General features: G+C 41.4%; 1 protein-coding gene across 3 annotated transcripts in view; it reads right to left on the bottom strand.

Annotated features, from left to right (window-relative positions):
* Positions 1-3924: 3924 nt before the first annotated feature.
* aqr (aquarius intron-binding spliceosomal factor) overlaps positions 3925-23368 on the bottom strand; it is a 75535-nt gene continuing 56091 nt past the window's right edge. The window contains exons 33-37 of one of the 3 annotated variants that reach the window (XM_033642898.2): positions 18000-18085; positions 12016-12190; positions 10648-10758; positions 7120-8991; positions 3925-4568 (exon numbers count right to left, since the gene is read on the bottom strand). In XM_033642898.2, coding sequence (XP_033498789.1) covers positions 8719-8991; positions 10648-10758; positions 12016-12190; positions 18000-18085 — 645 coding nt within the window. In that variant the 3' untranslated portion in view covers positions 3925-4568; positions 7120-8718. The remainder of the gene's footprint in view (positions 4569-7119; positions 8992-10647; positions 10759-12015; positions 12191-17999; positions 18086-23368) is intronic. The other 2 variants (XM_033642902.2, XM_033642903.2) reach the window with 2 other exon arrangements.

The raw sequence follows: 23368 nt of genomic DNA, 5'->3' as shown, positions 1-23368 counted from the left end.
TAAAACGTCATAATATACTATGTCCGAAAAATGCCATAAAAACGTCATACTATACTATGTCCGAAAATGCCATAAAAACGTCATACTATACTATGTCGAAAAATGTCATAAAAACGTCATACTATACTATGTCCGAAAATGCCATAAAAACGTCATACTATACTATGTCCTAAAATGCAATAAAAACGTCATAGTATACTATGTCGAAAAATGCCATAAAAACGTCATCCTATACTATGTCGAAATTTGCCATAAAAACGTCATACTATACTATGTCGAAAAATGCCATAAAAACGTCATACTATACTATGTCCGAAAATGCAATAAAAACGTCATAGTATACTATGTTGAAAAATGCCATAAAAACGTCATACTATACTATGTCCTAAAATGCAATAAAAACATCATACTATACTGTCGAAAAATGCCATAAAAACATCATACTATACTATGTCCGAAAATGCCATAAAACGTCATAATATACTATGTCGAAAAATGTCATAAAAACGTCATACTATACTATGTCCGAAAATGCCATAAAAACGTCATACTATACTATGTCCTAAAATGCAATAAAAACATCATACTATACTATGTCGAAAAATGCCATAAAAACGTCATAGTATACTATGCCTTAATATGCCATAACAATGTCATACTATATAGTATGTCGAAAAATGCCATAAAAATGTCATACTATACTATGGCCGAAAATGCCATAAAAACGTCATACTATACTATGTCCGAAAATGCCATAAAACGTCATACTATACTATGTCGAAAAATGCAATAAAAACGTCATAGTATACTATGCCTTAATATGCCATAACAATGTCATACTATATAGTATGTCGAAAAATGCCATAAAAATGTCATACTATACTATGGCCGAAAATGCCATAAAAACGTCATACTATACTATGTCCGAAAATGCCATAAAACGTCATACTATACTATGTCGAAAAATGCAATAAAAACGTCATAGTATACTATGCCTTAATATGCCATAACAATGTCATACTATATAGTATGTCGAAAAATGCCATAAAAATGTCATACTATACTATGGCCGAAAATGCCATAAAAACGTCATACTATACTATGTCCTAAAATGCAATAAAAACATCATACTATACTATGTCGAAAAATGCCATAAAAACGTCATACTATACTATGACCGAAAATGCCATAAAACGTCATACTATATAGTATGTCGAAAAATGCAATAAAAACGTCATAGTATACTATGCCTTAATATGCCATAACAATGTCATACTATATAGTATGTCGAAAAATGCCATAAAAACGTCATACTATGCTATGTTCTAAAATGCAAAAAAAACATCATACTATATTATGCCTTAATATCCCGTAACACTTGTCATACTATGTATTATGTCGAAAATGCCTTAAAAACGTCATTCTATACTGTGTCGAAATATGCAATAAAAACATCGTACTATACTATGTCAAAATTTGCCATAAAAACATCATACTATACTATGTCGAAAAATGCCATAAAAACGTCATACTATACTATGTCCGAAAAATGCCATAAAAACGTCATACTATACTATGTCGAAAAATGCAATAAAAACGTCATAGTATACTATGCCTTAATATGCCATAACAATGTCATACTATATAGTATGTCGAAAAATGCCATAAAAACGTCATACTATACTATGGCCGAAAATGCAATAAAAACGTCATAGTATACTATGCCTTAATATGCCATAACAATGTCATACTATATAGTATGTCGAAAAATGCCATAAAAACGTCATACTATGCTATGTTCTAAAATGCAATAAAAACATCATACTATATTATGCCTTGATATCCCGTAACACTTGTCATACTATGTATTATGTCGAAAATGCCTTAAAAACGTCATTCTATACTGTGTCGAAATATGCCATAAAAACATCGTACTATACTATGTCAAAATTTGCCATAAAAACATCATACTATACTATGTCCGAAAATGCCATAAAACGTCATACTATACTATGTCGAAAAATGCAATAAAAACGTCATACTATACTATGCCTTAATATGCCATAACACTGTCATACTATATATTATGTCGAAAATGCCTTAAAAACGTCATACTATACTATGTTGAAAAATGCCATAAAAACGTCATACTATACTATGCCTTAATATGCCGTAACACTGTCATACTATATATTATGTCGAAAATGCCTTAAAAACGTCATACTATACTATGCCTTAATATCCTGTAACACTGTCATACTATATATTATGTCGAAAATGCCTTAAAAACGTCATACTATACTATGTCAAAATTTGCCATAAAAACATCATACTATACTATGTCCGAAAATGCAATAAAAACATCATACTATACTATGTCTGAAAAATGCCATAAAAACGTCATACTATATTATGCCTTAATATGCCGTAACACTGTCATACTATATATTATGTCGAAAATGCCTTAAAAACGTCATACTATACTGTGTCGAAATATGCCATAAAAACGTCGTCCTATACTATGTCAAAATTTCCCATAAAAACGTCATACTATACTATGTCTGAAAATGCAATAAAAACGTCATACTATACTATGTCTGAAAATGCAATAAAAACGTCATACTATACTATGTCCTAAAATGCAATAAAAATGTCATACTATACTTTGTCGAAAAATGCAATAAAAACGCCATCAGAACCAGAATCGGAATAAACTTTATTGTCCTCAGGGAGGAAATTTGTCTTTGACATTCAGCCTGGTGGCTCTAAACACATTCAAATTACAAACATACAATTTACATACATACATGAAAAGTTATACACTACACATTACTGTGGTGTCTGGATTAACCATCCGATTGCACTGACCTTTCAGAAATAATATTGCATTTGTATAATTAACAAAACACAAAATCAATATACAGTCTAAGAGTTTACATAACAATCTCATGACTCACTCAGGGACTCAATGAAGCATGTGTTTTCTCCTGAATTTAACATTCTAGGAAAAATAACAGTGATAAAAATGTCGTACTACACTATGTCCAAGAATGCAATTAAAACATCATACTATACTATGTCGAAAAATGCAATAAAAACCTCATACTATACTATGTCAAAATATACAATAAATTGTCATACTATACTGTCAAAATATGCCATAAAAACGTCATACTATACTATGTCGAAATATACAATAAATTGTCATGCTATACAATGTTGAAATATGCCATAAAAACGTCATACTATACTATGTCGACAAATGAATATAGCGGCCAATAAATGTCACATCACAGTACAAGAAGTCATAGTATTGTATGCCATAAAATTGTCATAAAAAAGTCACAGTACAATAATAATAATAATAATAATAAAAAGAAGTCATAGTATAGTATGTCATTAAACAAAATCAACAACCATATGTGTTCTTACCATGTAAATGTGTTCACATCTTGTTCCACTGCCCCCATGGCAACGTTTTTCTTCCTGAGATGTTCGCCTGGTCCTGACCTACTCTGTTGTGAGTGGCTGCCACTTCTCATGTTCATGCACTGAGGTCAGAGGTGGTTAGGGTTAATTCTAGCCAGTAGCCACTAGCTCCCCAAGGGGCCCAAAAATATGCTGCTGTAAGTTGTTGATGTGAACATATGTAATATAAGTGATTACGAATCTGTCTGTTTTGGGGTTGACCTAGTAAAGTGTCTCCAAATCATCTCTCTGACTTCAATTTAATTCATGTTGGCATAAGCTTCAACTCTCTGTTACCCTCAATAGGAAAAGAGCAGGTAAACACAATAATTGAAGGAAACAAAAAAAAACATCCCTTCATATCTTCAGCTCTTTCTGTCTCTATTTACCTTCACCTTAAAACATGGATTTTCCACCAAATACTGTATACAATGAGTCAGTCAACAAACACAGAGGGCAAGTTCAAAGCAGTTTTAATCGCATTAAAAGTTTCCATACAGTCATTTACAAGTCTAAGCATTTCCATTGTTAAATTGCCATTTTCATTCTTATCTTCTCCATGCAGTGTCATCGTGAATTAAACAGCAAACACAGACCATGAACACAAAGCCTATTTCCTTTCGAACAAACCCATACAAATTTAAAACCCATGGTTAATAACATGTTAACAGAACAAGTGGGATCCATTTTCCAAACCTTCTGGACCTTTTTGTTACATAACTTGGTGAAAAGTGTCTCACTGTATAGAGTGCTAATCATCTCAGGATATCTCCACATAAAACAGACATGAACAGTTCTCCTTGAAGAAAAGCTTCTCTCCGTGGAGAAGCAACAATCTTGCCTCCATCTCCAGTCCTGATCTCTCAGGATGGATCTCAACACAGAGGCTTGCCGTGCCTCATGTTATTGGCACAGGTCCGGCCCAGGCTGGCGCCCTCCAGGAGTAGTTCGGAGAGTCGGTCCAGGCCGAGGCAGGTGGTGAGGGGGCTGACGAGGCCGTAGAGACCCCCTAAGGTGATGCTGAGGGGCCAGCCGAAGCAGAACAGAACCAGCAGCCAGATGATGCCCCAGAAACATGACCCACAACTGCCCATCCTAGTCTGGGACAAAGAAGAGGAAGATGAAAGTCATGCATGCATTGCAAAGCCAAAGACACTACTGTCACTGATCATCGGAATTCGGGAGGAAGTCTGCCAGAAGTGCACTTGAGGATCGTAAATAACAGCGTGTCAGTCACATCCGTGTTCCTGTGAGTGGCCGCGCCTCTTCAGCGATGATAGAAGATTATCAGATTGAAACGTGCCCTGTTGATGATCTGGATGTACTTGTCAGGATTAGGCAGTGGCCTTGACAAAGCATGATAAGCTGGCAACCTCGAGCAATAACCACCAGGCCTGTCTGCCTGGTGAGGTCAACAGGCCGCCCACTTACAGGGTGTTGAGGACCGACGCTGGCACATTAGTCACCCACTAATAGCAGATCAGCGGAGATCATGCATAACTTTGGTAATGAGCATTACTTTATCTGTCAGCGCTGATAACGGCAGCCAGGAGTATGATATGCTGCTATTTTAAGCCATAAAAATGCCTGTTGTATTATCCAGGAAGAAAAACTGCTAATTGGAATGCTGTGCAACGTGTGAATTCTCCCTACCTGATGATTTATGCATATATAAATGGATATATGGCTGCTAAACATATGTGGAGACGTTTGCTAGAGTGAGATTTTATTTTACCAAGAAATACAACATTAAGCGAGAGGAGCTTTTGTGTGTTGAAATCCACCAGAAAAATCTGCCCTGAGGCCCAGCCTTGAAGTTGAGATTGTAGATCTGATGGTTTTATGGGTGTGAAAGTGTTGTGTGCCGTCAGGCTGATTCCTTAAGTCTGTTGTAGCTTTAAGACACAATGGTCAGCTGCTTCAGCCCTCAGGGCACTGCTGTCTTGACAATGTAATGTGTAATTTCCTGTTGTGACACTGCTGTCTCGTAGGGTTGGACAACAAACAACACATTCAACACGAGTGTGTCCCACAGTGGATCCCGTGCTTTTGGGAAACGCCTTCGCATTAAAAAGAAAAAAACACCAGTGACTAAATTGTTTTAAAGACAGAATAACATTGCACAACCGTGACAACTGGACTCTGACCACTGTCATGAGCTCAAACCTCAAAAACACTTAAGCACTCTGCTGAACTTCCCTTAAATTCTTCCTCTTGCACCTTGTGTTTCTTGCTTCTGTACTGTTTGTTGCAAGCCTCTTAAAACAGTGGTTCCAAACTGCTAGGTCGCGGGCGAAAAGTGGGTCACTGGTTCATTTTGAATGGACCGTAAGTGACTTGCAAACGTGTCAAGATTTTATTTTGGGGTGCTGTTTCATGCTGTAGAGTGAGTGACTATCGGACAGCTGCTTGATGAAACAGCAGACTAGCTTGACGACATGGCCAAATGCAAGTATGACTCTTAGGGTGCTTTCATACCTGCCCTGTTTGGTTAGGTTCGGTTCAATTCAATCTAATTCAAGTCCGTTTGCCCCCTGGGTGCTGTTCTTTAGGCAGGTGTGAATACAGTAATCGCACCTGGGTGTGCACGAAAACAACTGAACCAAGACCACCTCTTCAAGAAGGTCTTGATCCGGTTGTTTTGGTGCGCACCTGAGTGCGATTGCATTGCTGCCGAACCAGACAGGGCAGGTATGAAAGCACCCCAATAGTCATAGGTGCCAGAGTCTGTTTGTAACCAGACCAAGATCTTCAAGAAGGTCTCGGTCCGGTTACAAACTGAACTCTGGTGCGGTTCGTTTGTGATGAGAACGTGTTCCGACCTCGATCCGAACCAACTGCAGTCACATGACACATTGTTTGGGTTAAACATGAGCATGTTACAGTCCTGGAGGATTATTAATGTGCACCTCCTCCTGTACTGCCTTAATATGCACATTCAGCACATCCAATGCATCAAAACATTGTTTTCTAGTTGGAGCCGCGCCTCGTTTTCAAACTGTATGGTTTGACTAAAATGAACAATGACAGCAATATAGTCCACGATGACCAGCGCTAAAATCAACCTGCGTAGTTGTCCCTCCATTGTGACATTAGAAAGTGTCACATTTATCTTGCAAGTGTACTCTTCTTCAATGCTTTGTTTACTTCCTGGATTTTTCCCACATGGGAATTCTGACCAATCAATAGCAGCTTTCTCGCACAAAGCATTTGATCTGCCATGAGAACACGAACCAAAATTAGTAACAAATAAGTCCCTGATTCGGACCAAAGCAAGCGAACTCTAGATCTGAAAGCACCCGTAATATATTAAACTGTGTGGACCTTGAACTCTTGACTAAGGAGAAATGTGGACCCTGTAGCTGGACCAGTTGGAAACCACTGCCTTAAAATGACTGCATAACCAGAAGTCTTTAAAAAATGATTCAAAAATCTGCATAAAATACATTTTTATGTGGCAAATTAAAAGCCAGTATAAAGAGAACAATAACATACCATCTGTGCTCATGACCAAATGCACATTAACAGTTTTACTGCATGCTGTTAGTCCCTGTGACACATCAGCCTGTAGCAAAGGTTAGAAGGAGAGCTTTGCAAAGTAGCTATTAACCTAATGAATACCTGTCGTGTGAGTATAAAAGACATGTTCACCTTCAGCAGAGAAAGCTTCTGGAGGACGTGAGCTCCTGATCTTCTCCTCCCTTGTAGCTATTCCTTCCAGTCTCCCAGATCCTGCTCGAGACCTTCAGAGTGTGCAAGCAGTAGTCACGTCCCACCAGTTAGTGCTAATTTCCTACAACAAGGCACCACAGGCAACTGAATTCTCTCGTGGCCAGCTGGGAGAAAACAGAAAGTTAGTAACTGGTAGGCTCAGCAGAGGGTGGATGTTACACAATGCAGACATTCATGTGACTCAAGAGAAAGTATGCTTGCTGTCATGGGTTTGTAGAGGACTAATCAGATGGATCAGCATGACTGTTCGTGTTACGGCTTCATAAAGTCTGTTGTGGCTATGTTCAGTCATTCAGCACAAATCATGAGATATTCCAGCATCATGTGATACAGTATATTGGTCTGTGTCTTGTGGGCTTCATGCCAAAACTGTCAGTGATTTGTACATGCAGCCTCAGCCGACAGGGATTATCTTCCTTATCTAACCTCTCATTGTAATCCTTTCCTCAGCCGAAAGAGAGGCATATCCTACTACTCCAAAATACTCGGGAGGAACTTCGACCCGGAGTGCCCCGCTCTCTGAAAGTAGAAAAATAGATGCTATGTGGCTCCACACTTGACTGAATGCAGAGAATATGTCTCTCCACATCTATCAACACATGGTTCTCCATCAGGTCTTTAGACTGGCCCAGGCTCGAGCAGCTGTGCAGCTGACCTGTTCTCAGCCTGCCCGAGGTATGATGTAACAACAACCAACCTCTGGTGCATGATAATGAATGAATTTCCAGTCTGTGTTTTTGCCCACAAGGCTGTGGACTGTGTTAACCTCTTCATTTTGAGTGGACGTATGTTTTAATTATCAAAACCTGAGTTTGAACTTTGAATGGTTGCTTTGTCCTCAACATAAAATTTTACGCCTAAATTTGGTCGATAAACTCTAACGCGCTGTTCTGCAGAGCGCGGTCCTTTCAGTACTCCACGCAAAGTTATGAATGGCAGAGGATTTAAGGCTCGCTGGTTGAGTGACTGTGTACATCCAGAGGGTGAGTTGAAATCCCCCAGCATGCACAGTGGCCCTTGGGTGAAGTGACTGACCTACAAATGCAGCTTAGTCGCAGCTTGTGTAGCTGGTATAGGCTGAGCCAATCAGATTTGAGTTGTGCTTAAAGCAGAGGAGGGAAGCAGATGAATGGATGGAAGTATCATGACAGAGAGATTTTAACAAGGCTTAAACATGTTGACTATACACTGTATTTGTCTGGGAGAGTGTGCGTGCAAGAGTGATACAGCTCAGGACCTCTTTAAGAGTATTATAAGCGCGGGTGGGTGCATGTATAGTAACACATGTCACAGACAATAGAGGATTTACTTTTTTTTTTTTTAATAGAAAAGTACTGATGGTTACAAAATTGAATGTTCTAGAAAAAAAGGATGCAACATTATCACCGGGATCTTCTCTCAGTAGAAAACTAATTCAGAATCACTGACTCCCTGCTAATCTTTCCTGAAGGGACAGTCCACTTGGTCCCCTCAACAACTGAGGCCTTTAATTAAACAGTAGTCCCATATGTGGAGCCTCTACTCCTTTTGCTCCTCTCCGCTGTCCTCGCCGTCACTATCGCTGTCTCTGCCGGGATGCTCTGGCATCTTAGCGTGACCCACTGTGTCTTGCTTTTCTTCTTTTTCACTGGTGTCCTCTGAGTTTGGCTCAGAGTTTTTTGCCTCTCCTTCTGGGGTGTCCTGCTCCATGGGGGTTTCTTCCTGTGGCTCCCCGGAGCTAACTGGCGCTTTCTCAACCACAGCGTCGGTCTTGGTTTGTTGAGGAGGTAGTGCCAGTTTCTGCTGTTGCTGCTGAGAAGCCAAGGGAAAGGAAAATATTAAAAATGTACATGAAGATTTTTTGGTGCATTCAACTAGGAAACAATCTATGTTGAAGGCGATGTAGTATATACCATACAAGCAAAATCTATTTTTAACTTGTCCCATCTTCCTTTTTAGGTCAACACAAGAGACAATATGTGACAGTGACTACAGTGTAAAAATCACCTGAGCTCCACTATGAATGTGTTTGGCTTGTGGCCTGTTCAATCTTCACAACTACCTCTTCAACTACAATAGCTCTCTTACATGTGACCCATTTACTGTTCTACATTACAGTTTAAAAAGTAAATACTAAAATAGCAACCAGGGAGAGACAGTGACAGCTTTAAGCACTGTGCTTAAACACTTAGTGTCACCAAACTTAAAGAAAGTTAAAGACGAACATGTTAATATCGTGTGTACACTCGATACAGTAAAAGTACAAATTTTATATAGTTTTCGGCTGTATTCAAAACCGCCTACTACACAGGCACTACTACTAATTTGGCCAAATTGAGCATGTAGTATGCAAACAAAAGCAAAATTTGCAGCATGCCAAAAATGCTAAGGTGTCTCAGAATCTCCATTATGTATTCGACCAGTCTGCCTCACCCTAGCCTTGGCCCTGACCTTTTAATCCACCTACTCCGCTGAGTTAGAGTTGTCTGGCATTGTGACATGAAACAGTTTTTTTTCCCGGTTAATTAAAAAAAACGACAACTGAGTGCCCTGTGGGGACTTAATTACCCGATCAGTGACATGGGTGGGACTAACGCTGTTGTGAAGCAACGTGCTGGAAATCAACAGGTTTTGCACCAGAACCAATGAGGAGTAATTACAACCATGGCGAGTGCTACAGACAAGATAAGACATTGTTATCGAGGCTGTTCTAAATTGACGTCTTCTCAATATCACCTGACATCGTAGTTTGTTTTACTTCGCTCTGGTCCTGGAGAAGTCATTGAGAGTAGATGGACAATAGAAACGAAGAGTAAACACTTGACAATTCTGTCTGATATCAGACAAACTATATCCAAAAATGCAATGCCTTGGAACCATCACAACAACCCCTTCGTCAGTGGTGGACAAAGAGGAATACACATTTTAACTCTAATTTACTGTTGTGTAGGGAAAACAATTCACAATTGTGACATCTGTAATGAACGTATCACTACATCTGTCCTGCTACCCATAACAAAGCTATAATGTTTAAGTTAAGCCTGCTAAGCTAACATCTGATATTACGAAGAAAGCAACATTAACCTTAAAAAACTGTCAATAAGAAAACAACATGACATGTACATAACTTAAATCAAATGTTAAATTCTATTTGTTGTTATTAGGGACAGAGCAGGTGCAGATGCCCTTATACACAGGTGAACGGACGAAATGTAGTAGTGGTGGTTTGCCATGCTGTTGTTTATTTCTGCTTCTTCCTGGCATACTGCTAAATACATCGGTTTACAAGTGTCATACTGAATACTACCAACGAATTAAGTATTTAGTATGTAGTAGGAGGTTTTGAATACTGCCTTAGTCATATCAGCCTCCTTTCCGCAATATACTTTTGAGACAGTAGTGATATGATACAGTACTATATCCTGTCTTTCACATTCTTCATCATTGTATTTATCAAAAGGTGTTTACCTGTCTGTACTTCTGGGAGGTCTGAATCATGTGCATGTACATATTGTACACAAGGTTGGTCATCTCTGGCATGTTGTTGATGATTTGGTCTGGCTGTCCAGAAGCATCTCTCTGAGGGAAGGAACAAAAAATACCAGTGAGACAAAGACTGTTTCTAATCCAGGATGTGATGGTAATGAAAGCGTATACCTTTCTTTAAGGCGCCGCACGGTAAAGTATGGATCTGATGAAAATGTTGAGGGAAATGACACTTCACCTGCCTGTGACGCTTGTTATTTTAAAGCACATTTCTCACTCACTGCCTCCAGCAATCACTTCTCACATACTATCAAAAGGAATCGGGGATTCAGAGTTTGTAATTTAACAGAATTAGTATGCAGACAGAGTGCGGCAGTCTAAACTGAGGAATGAGGCGAGCAGAATATTTAATAAATACAGGGGTGATGCTCAGAGAGGCCCTCTGGGCATCAAGTGAATGCGCTGACAGCTTCAGTACTGTAAAACTTAACTGTGTGTGCTTTTATTACTGTAAAACTATCAGTAAAAACATCAAGGCGTTTTCCAGTGATTGAGTGTGATTAGACTTTAAGCTTTACCGTCTGTCCAGTACCACCCTACAGCGCTGTAAATACATATATATCCATATGGAGCATTAAGCAGCAGTGTTATCCTTTATTTTTATAACTGCCTCTGAATCAGCGCTGTTAAGTAGTCTGTCAAAGTTCTGGTTCAGTGTTGCCAGACAAAAATCTGACTTTGCATCTGCGTGTAAACAGCAGGGGTTTACTGACTCCAGATAGACGGGCTAAGCAGGGGCCGCATGTGTGTGCCCAAAAGAGCTGTCCCCCATGGGGATGAACACTCTAGAGTCAGAGGAAGTGTCAGAGGCTATGGGGTATTTTAGACACCCCTGTTGCCACACACGCCAGTCAGCGAGACACAGTGACCAGACAACAGTCGTCTCATGCTGGCCTGGCGGGATTTGGGAGAGTGATTTTGCCATCTGACCTTCAGGGGTTAATTACAGCCAGGCCCGTGTTTCCCATGCTTGCAGATGGCCCTGCAGAATGCTGTTAACAGGCTGGGGTCTATGGGTAAAGCTGTGGTAAGACCTGGGACCAGTGAGGACCAGAGGGAAAGATGATGCCATCCAAAATATAGAGGCAGGATTAGATATAGTCAGGGGGCTGTGGCAGCAACGACAAGGAGGGATGTTGGAGAGTGGAAATGGGTCCTGAAGCGAAACATGGAATAGTCGGTTCTTACTGGCAAATATGGAGCTGGAGTGCTTAATCATCAGCCAAATTTAATGAAGTATAAGATTATGGGGTTAAAGAAACTGGTGTGTGCATGCGTGTGTCTACATACGGGCTGTTCCTGGCTGTAGTATTCATGCGGCCTGATGTGCAGCTTCAGGGGTCTGGCAGTGAGCTGGTTGAAGACAGGAGTCAGCTCGAAGCAGTTTTGAAACAGAGACACCCGGGCGAAGATATACAGACCCAGTCTGGCTCTTGACATGGCTACCACCAGACGCCTCACATCCCTGTGGAGTGTTAGGAAAAAAAAAAAAAGTTGAAAATTGGTTTGACACAAGGAGGGGAAAAAAAGAGAAGTGGGAAGAAAGTGTGAAATTGTAGGAGGAGAGGGAAATCATGTGTAGGGGCAAAAACAAAAAAAGGGATCAAAGAAAGGATCAAGAAAAGATTGTAAAGGAAGGGAAAAGCAGTGTCGAGTAGGAGGGGAGAGGTTTAGTGAAGGATAAGCAGCGCAAGGTGAGGGGGACAAACAGAAGCCATGACAGAAATGAAGGAATGAAAGGCAAAGGGCAGGGGTAAACAAGACGGATAAAGAGAGGGAGAGGAGGGAGAGTACAAGAGAGGGCAGATAGGTTACTTTTTATGCCATCCTGTAGAATTAAGAGATTAGAGACAGGGGAGTCATTTGCCAGAGAATGAAGGAATCATGCTTGGTTTGCTGTCGTGCTCTGTTTTAGCGGAATTCCACTTAATGTCCATGTACCCAAGTTAAAAACATGCTTAAATGCCTTCACACACCAAATCAGTATTCTTTATCTGAAGTTGTTATATGTGGAACAGGGCGCACGCACACAGTATTATTTTTAACAGGGCAGATAGTAATATTAAGGTGGATAATGGTGACAAAAAGAAGGCTGTAATAGAGGATGAGGACCACACGCAGACAGAAAGACACAAAGAGAGTGTGACAGAGTGGAGAAGGTGGACAGCAAGGCCCGTGCAGAAAGTGGCGACAGCCAGGGAGGTACCTCCAGAGGAGAGAAGCAAGGAAGCAAACCTTTTGTCTTGTATTACAAATTTTTGCATTCATTCATTCATTCAATTTCCGTAACCGCTTATCCTGTTGGGGGGCCGTGGGGGAGCTGGAGCCTATCCTAGCTAACATTGGGCGAGAGGCAGGGTACACCCTGGACAGGTCACCAGACTATCACAGGGCTGACACATAGAGACAGACAACCATTCACACTCACATTCACACCTACGGACAATTTAGAGTCACCAATTAACCTGCATGTCTTTGGACTGTGGGAGGAAGCCGGAGTAGCTTCGCTGACATGGGGAGAACATGTAAATTCCACACAGAGGGGCTCCTACACCCGGGATACGAACCCTCCACCCTAGATTCAAACCAGGAACCTCTTGCTGTGAGGCGACAGTGCTAACCACTGCACCACCGTGCTGCCATTTTGCAATTAGTAGAGCAATTTAGTAGCCTGGAAATCCAGACCCAAATCTAGAAAGATTTAGGGTCTGGGTATGAGTAATGAAAATGGCCCAACTCGAGGGGCGGCACCAAGTATGCATTTGAAAATATCACTTTACGCAATTGGATAACACTACAACCAATCATAAAAATACTTAGCGCTTAGCTACCAGCGGAGCTAACTGGTAGATTAGACTCTTGCTATATCGGGTCAGCAAAACAGCAAAAACGTCCTTCTTGCAAAGGAAAGATTCGAGCGCCGTCTTCTGTTCCTCTTTTAGAGAAAAAGCCAAGTCTAACTCGTTCACTGTAGCAGCCAAAGCCGTTTCAAACAACTGGTGTTCATCCGTAGCCATCTTGCAATATTTACTGACTGATTCCGGACTTTGTCGTCGCAGCGCTGTCGTCATCTGTTTAGCTCACCTCTGACCCGCCTATATCAGATACACTGATGTGATTGGTGCAGCTTGGCTCCAATGGCATGGGTAATGAGCATCATTACTGATTGCCAGAGTGACTCGCTGAGCAAATTCAAATTGTGCTCTTGCGAGAACTCTGGATTTCCAGGGTAGCAATTTAGCGCAACAGACTCAGTGTGCAAGGTTTCTGTGTGAAACAATTTTTTAACAGATAACAGATTTAAAGAAAATTTAAGAAAAATACGGACTTGATGTACAAAGGTCTGCATTTGACAGCCCAAACTTAAGACACAATATGTTACGTAAACAAAAAAAAGCATTCTCATAGTACACATCCCCGTATTCTACTCTACTCTTGAAAGTTCTATACATGACACATGGTGAAATAGAGGCTGATATTCTTGAACATCTAAAAAGCCACAAAAATGTTCTCTTTCACAAAGAGAAGCAGCCATGAAAAGAAGGGGTTATCTTTCAAACTGTGTGCATGAAATAATCTTTGTATTGTGTGTTCGAGGTGTTTGGATGGGCAACGTAATGGAGCTGTGCAAAGTATGACCAGCTGGCCTGTAAATCTGTGAGTAAAAAGCATACTGGCTTATAGAAATCTACAGAGCACGGAAGGAGGCAGAGCATATGAGGGGGAAGGAGTGTTTGTCTTATTCAAGCAGCTCTGCTAAGAATGAAAACAGTCTTTGCTTTGACACACAGTCTGGCACACACCCATGTGTGTATGCAGCACACATCAACACATATATATGTGGAAATGTAGCCAAAAAAATGTGGAATATGTCCACCTGAGTACTTCATGAGATTAAGAGGATTAATCCTTGCAATATGCATGATGAGTTCCATGAATATGTAGAAAGAAAAAAATGGCTTATAAAAACCATTGTGCAGGGTTTATGAGTGAGTGAGTGAGTGAGTGAGTGAGTGAGCACGTGCAGCCGGTAGGTTTATGTAAAATTACTGCAAATGGTACAAAATCAAACTTGAAAGCCCAACATTTCCACAGAGACAAACTACAACAGCCTGCAACCAATGAGCACAGAGCTCTAGAAAAGATGAACCAATCATGAGGCATGATAGCCTGTGGACATGGCACTACTGAGAGACGCCCACCTGTGCTGTGCTGCGACATGGCAGGGCAAAGTGGACGAATACCGTTCGCGTGTGTGTTCTCACATGTGTGTTTATGTGTGTGTGTACATGTCAGAGCGTGTCTGGATCTGTGCTTCCCTGTCAAAGAGTGTGCTCCTGCATGTGAGTGTGCCTGTGTGCATCAGCAGGGATGCTTCTCCTGTCAAACCAAGGGTCAGCTTGTCATATGGTCAGCTGCGTCCCCTGTGGTTGTCACGGCAGCAGATTGCCATGAGGACAGATGCAGGAAGAGGGGAGAGTACTGGGGGTTGGATTGTGAGGTAGGACTGTGGTACACCACAGTGATTCCAGTATGGGAAAAACACAGTGGACAGCACAAGAATTTCCCATGAACCACTGCTCTTTCAACCACTCAGCTGAGCACTTAGAACACCAAGATATGAATGAATATTAGTGTGTAGGATTTAGGGGGAAATATTGGCAGAAATAGAATATAATAAGTATGTTTTATTTTGTGTATAATCACATGAAAATAAGAATCACTATGTTTTTATTACTTTAGACTTAGTCTCTATACAGACTCTACATTCAGTGAATGTAGAGTCTGTAGGCAAACCCCGGAGATCTTGCCTCCGGAAGAAGAGCGGAAGAGCCCTGGTTTCCGGTGCTAGGCTGTTTGTAGTCCGCGTGATATTGACCAATCACGTTTGAGCCGGCTGCAGTTGTTGCCAGGTTTAACGGTCCATGTGGTGAACTAACGAGGCGGAACATAATTGGCGTCACTGCAAACTCTGAATCCATCGCAATGGTTCAGCATATTTACTTATATATAAACGGAAGTCGGAAATGCTTTAGACTGAGCACTTTTTATCTAAAGGGAGCGGGTCCACATTTACCAATGATCCTCTACCCACACCCCAGAATCTGGAGCAGTGGTTCAGAGAAGATGCCCCCTTGCTCCCTTTGCCAAGCACCTGCATCACTAAGCCACATTTTAACAGGGTGCACTACAAACCTCGCCCAAGGGCATTACACTTGGAGGCATAACCTAGTTCCCAGACAGTTGGACTCAACCTCAGAACAGAGGCAAACCACTGCAAATGCTTTCCTACAAACAGTGGCAGTGTCCACTTTACACCATTTGTACCCACAGGCCAACCTCCAGAGCACCACATAGCATCTAAGGATGCAAGCTTTCTGCAGGCTGCTCGGGATTGAAAATGAACGCGGACCTAGAAAAAAAACTTGTTTCCCCGCACACATTGTGGCTTCAACACTCAAGCCAGTCTACTGAAGAAAATGGAGGTGAGGGGTCACTCCCGCAAAAAGCAATCAAGCCCTTGTCAAATGCGGCAGAAAAAGCAGCAATTGGCTTTGGATTAACAGGAAAGACAACAGCTGGACCACAAGAAGACAGGAGCGTATGGAATAGGGATGGACATTTATGTAATTTCCATATGTGAGTACTTGAATTAAAGTATTCAAAGTACTCACGCACAAAAAAAGTATGGAAAGGAATACAAATTGGCCACCAAGAAGGAAACAAGCACAATATGAAATTCATTTCAAAAGGGTTTTGAAAGAAGGAAGAGGAGGAATGTTTGACACCCATGAACTCAGCTGATTAGATTTAACGTAGACTGACAGCATAATCAATCAGCCACACAACTGCCATCAAATTTTGATTCAAATATTTTCATGCTGAATTACCAAAAAACTGTTCTAATTCGTGCAGAAAAATGTGTGTTCATGAAGCTCATCACTCTTTAGAAGCTAATTAAAAAAACTAGGGTTTAATGTCCTTGATACAGATACTTATCTAGGAGAATAGAAACTCTAGCACTGCTGTATACCCTTCACTATCTGCTAAGTAGAGTTCTCACACATTGTTACAAGGACAACCTTTGACAACCTTCCCACTTAGTGTGGGCTGAGAATGTGTATGAGGCAGGGTACAATATCCAGTGTAAGACAAGATCAAATGAAAGATACCAAGAGGAAAGCAGGCGCTGCCAGCAAGATAAACTACCACTTTCTGAGGCCTGCTGCACTTCTCATTCCCAGCTATGTCAATTCATTCCTTTATCTGAGAGACGAGAAAAGAACAAAATAGAGTTTTAAAGTGTTTTCTCTGCCGGCTAAAAGTGACCAAGCTCAAGGGTGGGGTACAGAGGGGGCGATGCATTTAGCTAAAAAAGGAATGGCTTGTTATTTGCAGTGGGGTTCCGATTTGCAGACTGTCCAATGTGAGGGCGGGTAAAAGCACTCGCAGTGCAGCTGTGATAAAGCTGTGAGCGATGCAATTCCAGAAGCAGCTACTGTACATCACAGCATGGCAAACTGAAGTACTGGGGAAGAGTTCAGCCTCAATTGTCTGGTATTAAAACAAGCAGCACATTAGGTGTGAAGAGCTCATCGGGGTGTCACGGCTGCTGAGAAGTGAAGGGCCATTTCACTACAAATCAATTCAGTGAAATGGGGAAGGAGGCGGTGATGAAGAGAAGAGGGAGCAGAGAGATAAGAAGACGGAGCTGAAGACTGAGAGGAAGAGGCCAGCAAGGGAGTACAGCTGAGCAAAAAGCAATGGGACATGGAACAAAAAGACATAAAACCTACCGCTGCAGTTGGTTAAACATCATGCCTCTTAATGACTGTTATATGGTACGCCTTTGATCACAGCAGAGCTCTTTGTGTGATAGTCTCACCCCAATCATCAGAGCACAATAGCTTCTCTGAACCAGGACAAAAAGTACAGCCGCTCCACAGACATGTTCCTGTCCTGAAGCACCCTTTATCCTCCCTGCCTTAAAAATTAAGCTCATACATACTTGAAGACAGCCGCAGTGTTATTGTCTTCTTTTTCCTTTAGCAAACTTCATTCAGTAGTTAAACATGACAAAGGGAGAACGCCTCCTGAGAGCAGCTGTCTCAAGAGAGTTAAGTGCCTACATTTTTGCTGTGTTGCTTCCCTGGAGGATGTGTATCTTAGGTGCACATCCTATTAAACAAGTATTTTTGTAGTAGAATAGCTGCTGAAAGTGTCTATTTTAGGTCAGGCAAGTTTTTGTGCTTGGTATGCATTGAAGTAATTACCTCAGGTGTCCCACGGCTTTGGTGCGGACCAGTGAGAGGATGATGTAGTCGTTCTGCTGACCCTGGAACCTGTCCACTGTTGTCACCTGAACAGACACACAAACATGTTCTTTATTGAACAGAAAAAACCCGGCACAAATATACACATACATATCAAAAAACTGCTAACTAAGCCATGGCAGCTGATGTATTTTGCAAAGTAAATGAGTGTGTGCATTTTAGGTAGGTGGAAGGATTTGGCTGAAATGTTTAGAAACATGAAGGAGACCGCTTTCCGTCTTAAATTCTTTTTCTTCTTTTTTTATTTATTTTGGGGGGGGGGGGGGGTGAATGATGGCGCCTGTGTTTTCTTGTTATTGCTGTTATCGCTGTGGGCCACATGGGCAACCGGCGGGGCTAATACGGCTTAGAGGGCTTTTGCCGCCACTAGCCTCTTACCTGGCCCCCCTGAGACTCAGGGCCAAGGTACTGAGGGCCCTGGTGCTTGACTGGATCAGAGATTATTTCAGGGGGGAGACAGAGAATGGAGAAGTGACTCTCTGTGGGATTTTTTTTTTTCAAAGCAAAAGAAAACTCATGTCAGCCAATTTGCTTTTATACCCTGGTAATCCTGTCTTGCTGAGAAGCGTACTTATTCCTGTACATGAAGAACAGAGCTGTGTTTTGACTTTGCCAGTGCTGTTACACCTTACATAATAAAGAAAACATACTGCACTTCCAGCTTGATACAAAGCGAAGAAATGGAGATGAAACCATGTAAAAACTGAACCCATCAGACACAGTACTAGCTGTACTGTATGTACAACTGCTCCTACAGCCTACATGTCATCAACATCTATATGCACGGGCTTTCAAACTCTCACAAGTTTGGTCCTGCTGTTAAAAGAACTAGCCTGATATTGCCAGACCTAGGGTTTCCAACACATTCTTAAAATTTGTGGTGGCATGCCACGATTTAAACATCTTTGATGTTTTATTTTTGGAGCTGGATCGTTCATTAGGAGCACTGTTATATTTACCATTCAGTTTTTTGTTGCTCCACACTCTTGCAGTGCAGAGCATACTCTGGGCACAGACGGAGCAGTAAAAGTGAAACTTTTTATTTGTCTGCTCCTCTCATTTCATCCTCCCATGTTCTGTTATCATCAGCTTTGCTCTGATCGACTAATCAATTATCCAAACCACAATTCAAAACTCCACAAACTGCTACTGAGGGGAAAAAAAGAACTCCCGAGGAGTTCCGTCTGCGCTGTATTCACGGACGCGCAAAAACCTCTGAATAAAGGCAGTGGACACAGACTGATTAACAAGGATTCCGCGAAAATGTCTCAATGGCGCTTCTGTTAAATAAGCTATGTTTTGCTTGATATAGTGTTTGCGGCGTGAGGGTACGTGAGCCAAAAATGGAGCCATCACGTATTTGCACAAAGCGCAAAGGATCTGCAAGTTGTCAGTCGTCTGAAACACGCCGCATTTTGGATTTTTTAAGCTCAGAGTGAGAGCGAGTAAACAAGCCAAGTTAGCCCTCCATGCTAATGCGTTCTAACTACGCTAATGACAGATCAGAAATGTGGAGGGACACTTGATATCAGACAAAAGCCAGAGACTGTATCGTATTAAGTTGCTGTGAGCTGTAAATTCACCACTTCTAAGCAGAAGGCAAGAGATAACGTTATCTTTAAGCCTAACCGGACAATGCCTTTCTTCCTCCAGGCAGCTGCCTCCATCTCACTCTCCCCCAGACTCACTCTGGGTCTGGGTCTGCAGCTGCCTGTACCGGTAGGAACTCCCGTAGGTAGGGTGTTGGAGTACTTAGGGCTGTCCGCCCACCATGTCACCAGAAGAAAAAAACATAATCTCTAAGAAGCATAATTGAAATGATTAAAACTGATGGTCACAACAGTCCTATAGATGTTCTAGGAGATTCCCAAATTTCTATGTTATGTAACACTGATGTTATCCTTTCAAAAAATATATAAAATGGAAAGATAAACGGCAGAAAATATTTGTGGAACCAGCGTGTCCACCCACTTGGTGATGGCAATGGCAATGGCAATGGCGACCAAGTAAGAAGCAATAATGTTAGCCTTAACCTACATAAAGCAAGAATGCATGTAAATAATGGTTACATAAACAAAACAGGTCAAAAGTCTTCCTTATTTACCATTGTACAAAATATACTACTGTGCAGTTACATAGGCCTTATGTTGCAAAGTCCAAAGCCCAGCAGAAAGAGGTTGGTCTTTCCACTATAGATCAATTCTGTAGAGATCAATAGGTCATCAGCTACCATCAGGAAGCCACACTAGTCCAGGACTACAGCAACCAACCTATGGACCAGCCATGCTAAATAAGTCATCCTGTGGTCGCTGTTACCTCCTATTAGCTAATGCCACTTTCAGTGACCCTAGAACTCCCTGTGCCAAACCCCTCCAGCACCCCTTTTGGGCAACAGGAAGGGAGTGTGGGCACAGTGCATGTGAACTTGTAAAAGAGGGAAAGATGGGACGAATGATGCAGCAGACCAATATTTATTTACGTTTCCCTGTTGCTATGTAGAACAGGTGCAGCACCAGAGGCAACAATATGTCTGTTTTACAATAGCATGAGGCATTGCGGGCTGTATGTCCAAGTCAAATGTTTAATGTTCAACTCAAACAGCCGCGGTATGCATGCATGCACGCACATGTTCTCACAAATGTGGTATACACACACAATGGTCCATCACAGCCTTTGCTGAAGTAGGCTATAACCGCATAGTTTTTAACTAAAACAGTACAACTTGTTTAGCAGAGAAGGGGCGCTTAAGAGGGGGAGTTATTCTTAGCCCACAGACAGTGACAACCAAGCCCAGATAGAGAGTCTCCCTAAGGCGTAGCATTTTGCATGGCGTTTAGTTATTTATGAGCAATCTTCCAGGGAGTGAATTACAGAGGTCATGTCATTGTGGCACATGCATGTCTGCGGAAGAAAGAAGGAGCACAGACACACACAGAATATTCTGTGAGACCCATATTTGTCCTCACACACTTTGTTGCCAACAGAAGCTATTTGACTGTGAATCACTTTCTTCCATCTTGCCCTCTTTTATTCTCACTGTCATGAAAACAAGCAGGCCAACTCTAAGCAAATGGCCAAGTGTAGATCTCTCTTCTCTTTCTTTGTTAGTCACTCTATCCATCCCGCTATGTCTTATTCACGGCAATTACACCTTGGGGTCAGAGTGCTGGATTATTCAGCTTTTCAGTTAACAGTGTAATGTCTTATTTCTTGTGCCTTCATCTTGTGTTTTCCTATCAGCCTTAAAACAAAAAAAAGGCAAGCTGGGACATGCTGGGAGACGTTTCCCTATATATGTCAATATATCTGGTTAAACGAAACCTGTGTTCTGGTCATAAGACTTTCTTTTCTGTTATTAAAGAGGCTCCTGCTCTCAGGAAAGATGGAGAAAGTGTGTTTATGTGTGTGTGTTTACAGCCAGCCATATGTATCAATGAAATGAGGGATGCAGACGCTGAACTCAAAGATTCAACATGAACACTACTCCCCTGTAATTCATCTTGCTTTAACTCTGTTAATGTGCTTTCATACTAACTTAACACAGATTAACTCAATGAAAATTGCTCAAAATTCCAAAAATTCCATTATTAAGTTTCACTGCATGGCTGCTTGTCAGGACTACGTTGAGGGATGCAACTGATGCAATGAGTTTGTACCAACAGAAAACAAACGCAGATGGACTTTGTCTGTAAAATTCATAGCGTAAACTAAAAAAGCATCATCATTAAAGACGCATGCATATGTGTGCCAACTGTTGTCTTTGAGATTCAGCAGACAGCTTGGGCTCAAGTGTTTATTTGATTTTGGGACTGTGACTGATGCTAACTGTCCCTACTCTTCTTCTCTCACTAATTAAAGTCATTGCAGTAAAGTGGGATGGCTGTTGACATTTGCTCGGTTTTAGCTATTGTGACACATTCCCAGACACACTGTGGACCCAACGCTCTGCGCCATGACCTTTCAGCTGCTCAGCATTTTCCCACAAGAGCCCGTCTTTCTTTTTCATCTCCCTCCCTCTCTGGCTGTCTTTCTTCTCAGCAAATCTAACAGCCTGTCACCCCTGTCACTTTATTACCAGGCATGCATACTGACTAAGGCCATGAGCACAATGAATGACACTTTATGTCGTAACATTGCAGGACATTTAACATGACCAAGCACAAGTTCTGGCGAGCTGTCAGAACAGGGAATAGACTTGAAGACAAAGCAACAAGGTAGGATTGCACAGCACAAAATAACAGACACAACAACAGGAGATGAAAGCCTCCAGCCCTGCAGGAGGTAGAATGCACCACGCATACAAAGACATGAGAGGGATTCACTTCCTGCCTACTTGTTAGACAATTAATAAACAGTAACAATCAGCAATTTGTGCTTTGCCCTCATGTGTTAAAGGATAAGGCTGATGATATTCTGTATTTTTCTTATTGTCAACAAATCCCATTAAAAAACCAAAAATAAATAACTAAATTACATAAAATGGCCATACTAACAAAGCAAGATTCAGCTTAGACCTCCATTTTATCTAAGAACTATGTATTCATGACCCGTTTTTAAAGATTTACTTCTTACGTCAGGCTGGAGAATCGTATCAAGCAACAGACAGGTTCTGGTCTTTTTGATAATCTTTGTTGCCAACAAGAAAGACATAGAAATAGAGTAACAGCAGCACTATCTTTTCTTAAGCTTATATATGGTTAGGCTGATGGTAGGGCTGCAACTATTAGTTGTCAACTATTTAATAAAATAATCTGATAATCGCTTAATCCGTTAATTTTTAAGAAAAAATCAGTCAAAATTCCTTGGTTCCAGCTTCTTAAATGTTAATATTTTCTGGTTTCTTTACTCTTCTATGACAATAAACTGAATCTATCTTTGGGTTGCTGACAAAACAAGACATTTGAGGATGTCATTCAGTACGTTTACATGCATGCAGTAGTCAAGCTAAGCTCATAGCTCGGCTAATTAGTCAAGTCAGACTTCTCGTCTTGTCTGAGTATACGTGCAGAAGACAAAATCCAATTTCTGACCAAGTACGTCTGACTCTGCCTCGATAGGCAGCGTTATGTCCTTTTTAATATAGTGCGTATTGAACTAGTTCCGGATGACTCGAAGACGAAGCTAACGACGAATGAAGATGGCAGGGCGTGAATGTAGTTTCCTTGTCCGTCCAGAAGTGTGTCTTCTGCTTCTCGGTCGCCATGCTGTTTGCTTGTTTTTCCGGGAGTTACTGCACTGCTATATACTGAACTGCTGCTACTACACCTCCTTCTTCGCCCGGGTGAATGCCCGCGAAAGAAAAAGTGGTG

This window comes from Epinephelus lanceolatus, chromosome 15 (genome assembly GCF_041903045.1).
Source record: "Epinephelus lanceolatus isolate andai-2023 chromosome 15, ASM4190304v1, whole genome shotgun sequence".
Taxonomy (NCBI): Eukaryota; Metazoa; Chordata; class Actinopteri; order Perciformes; family Serranidae; genus Epinephelus; species Epinephelus lanceolatus.
This window is presented reverse-complemented; position numbering and strand designations above follow the sequence as displayed.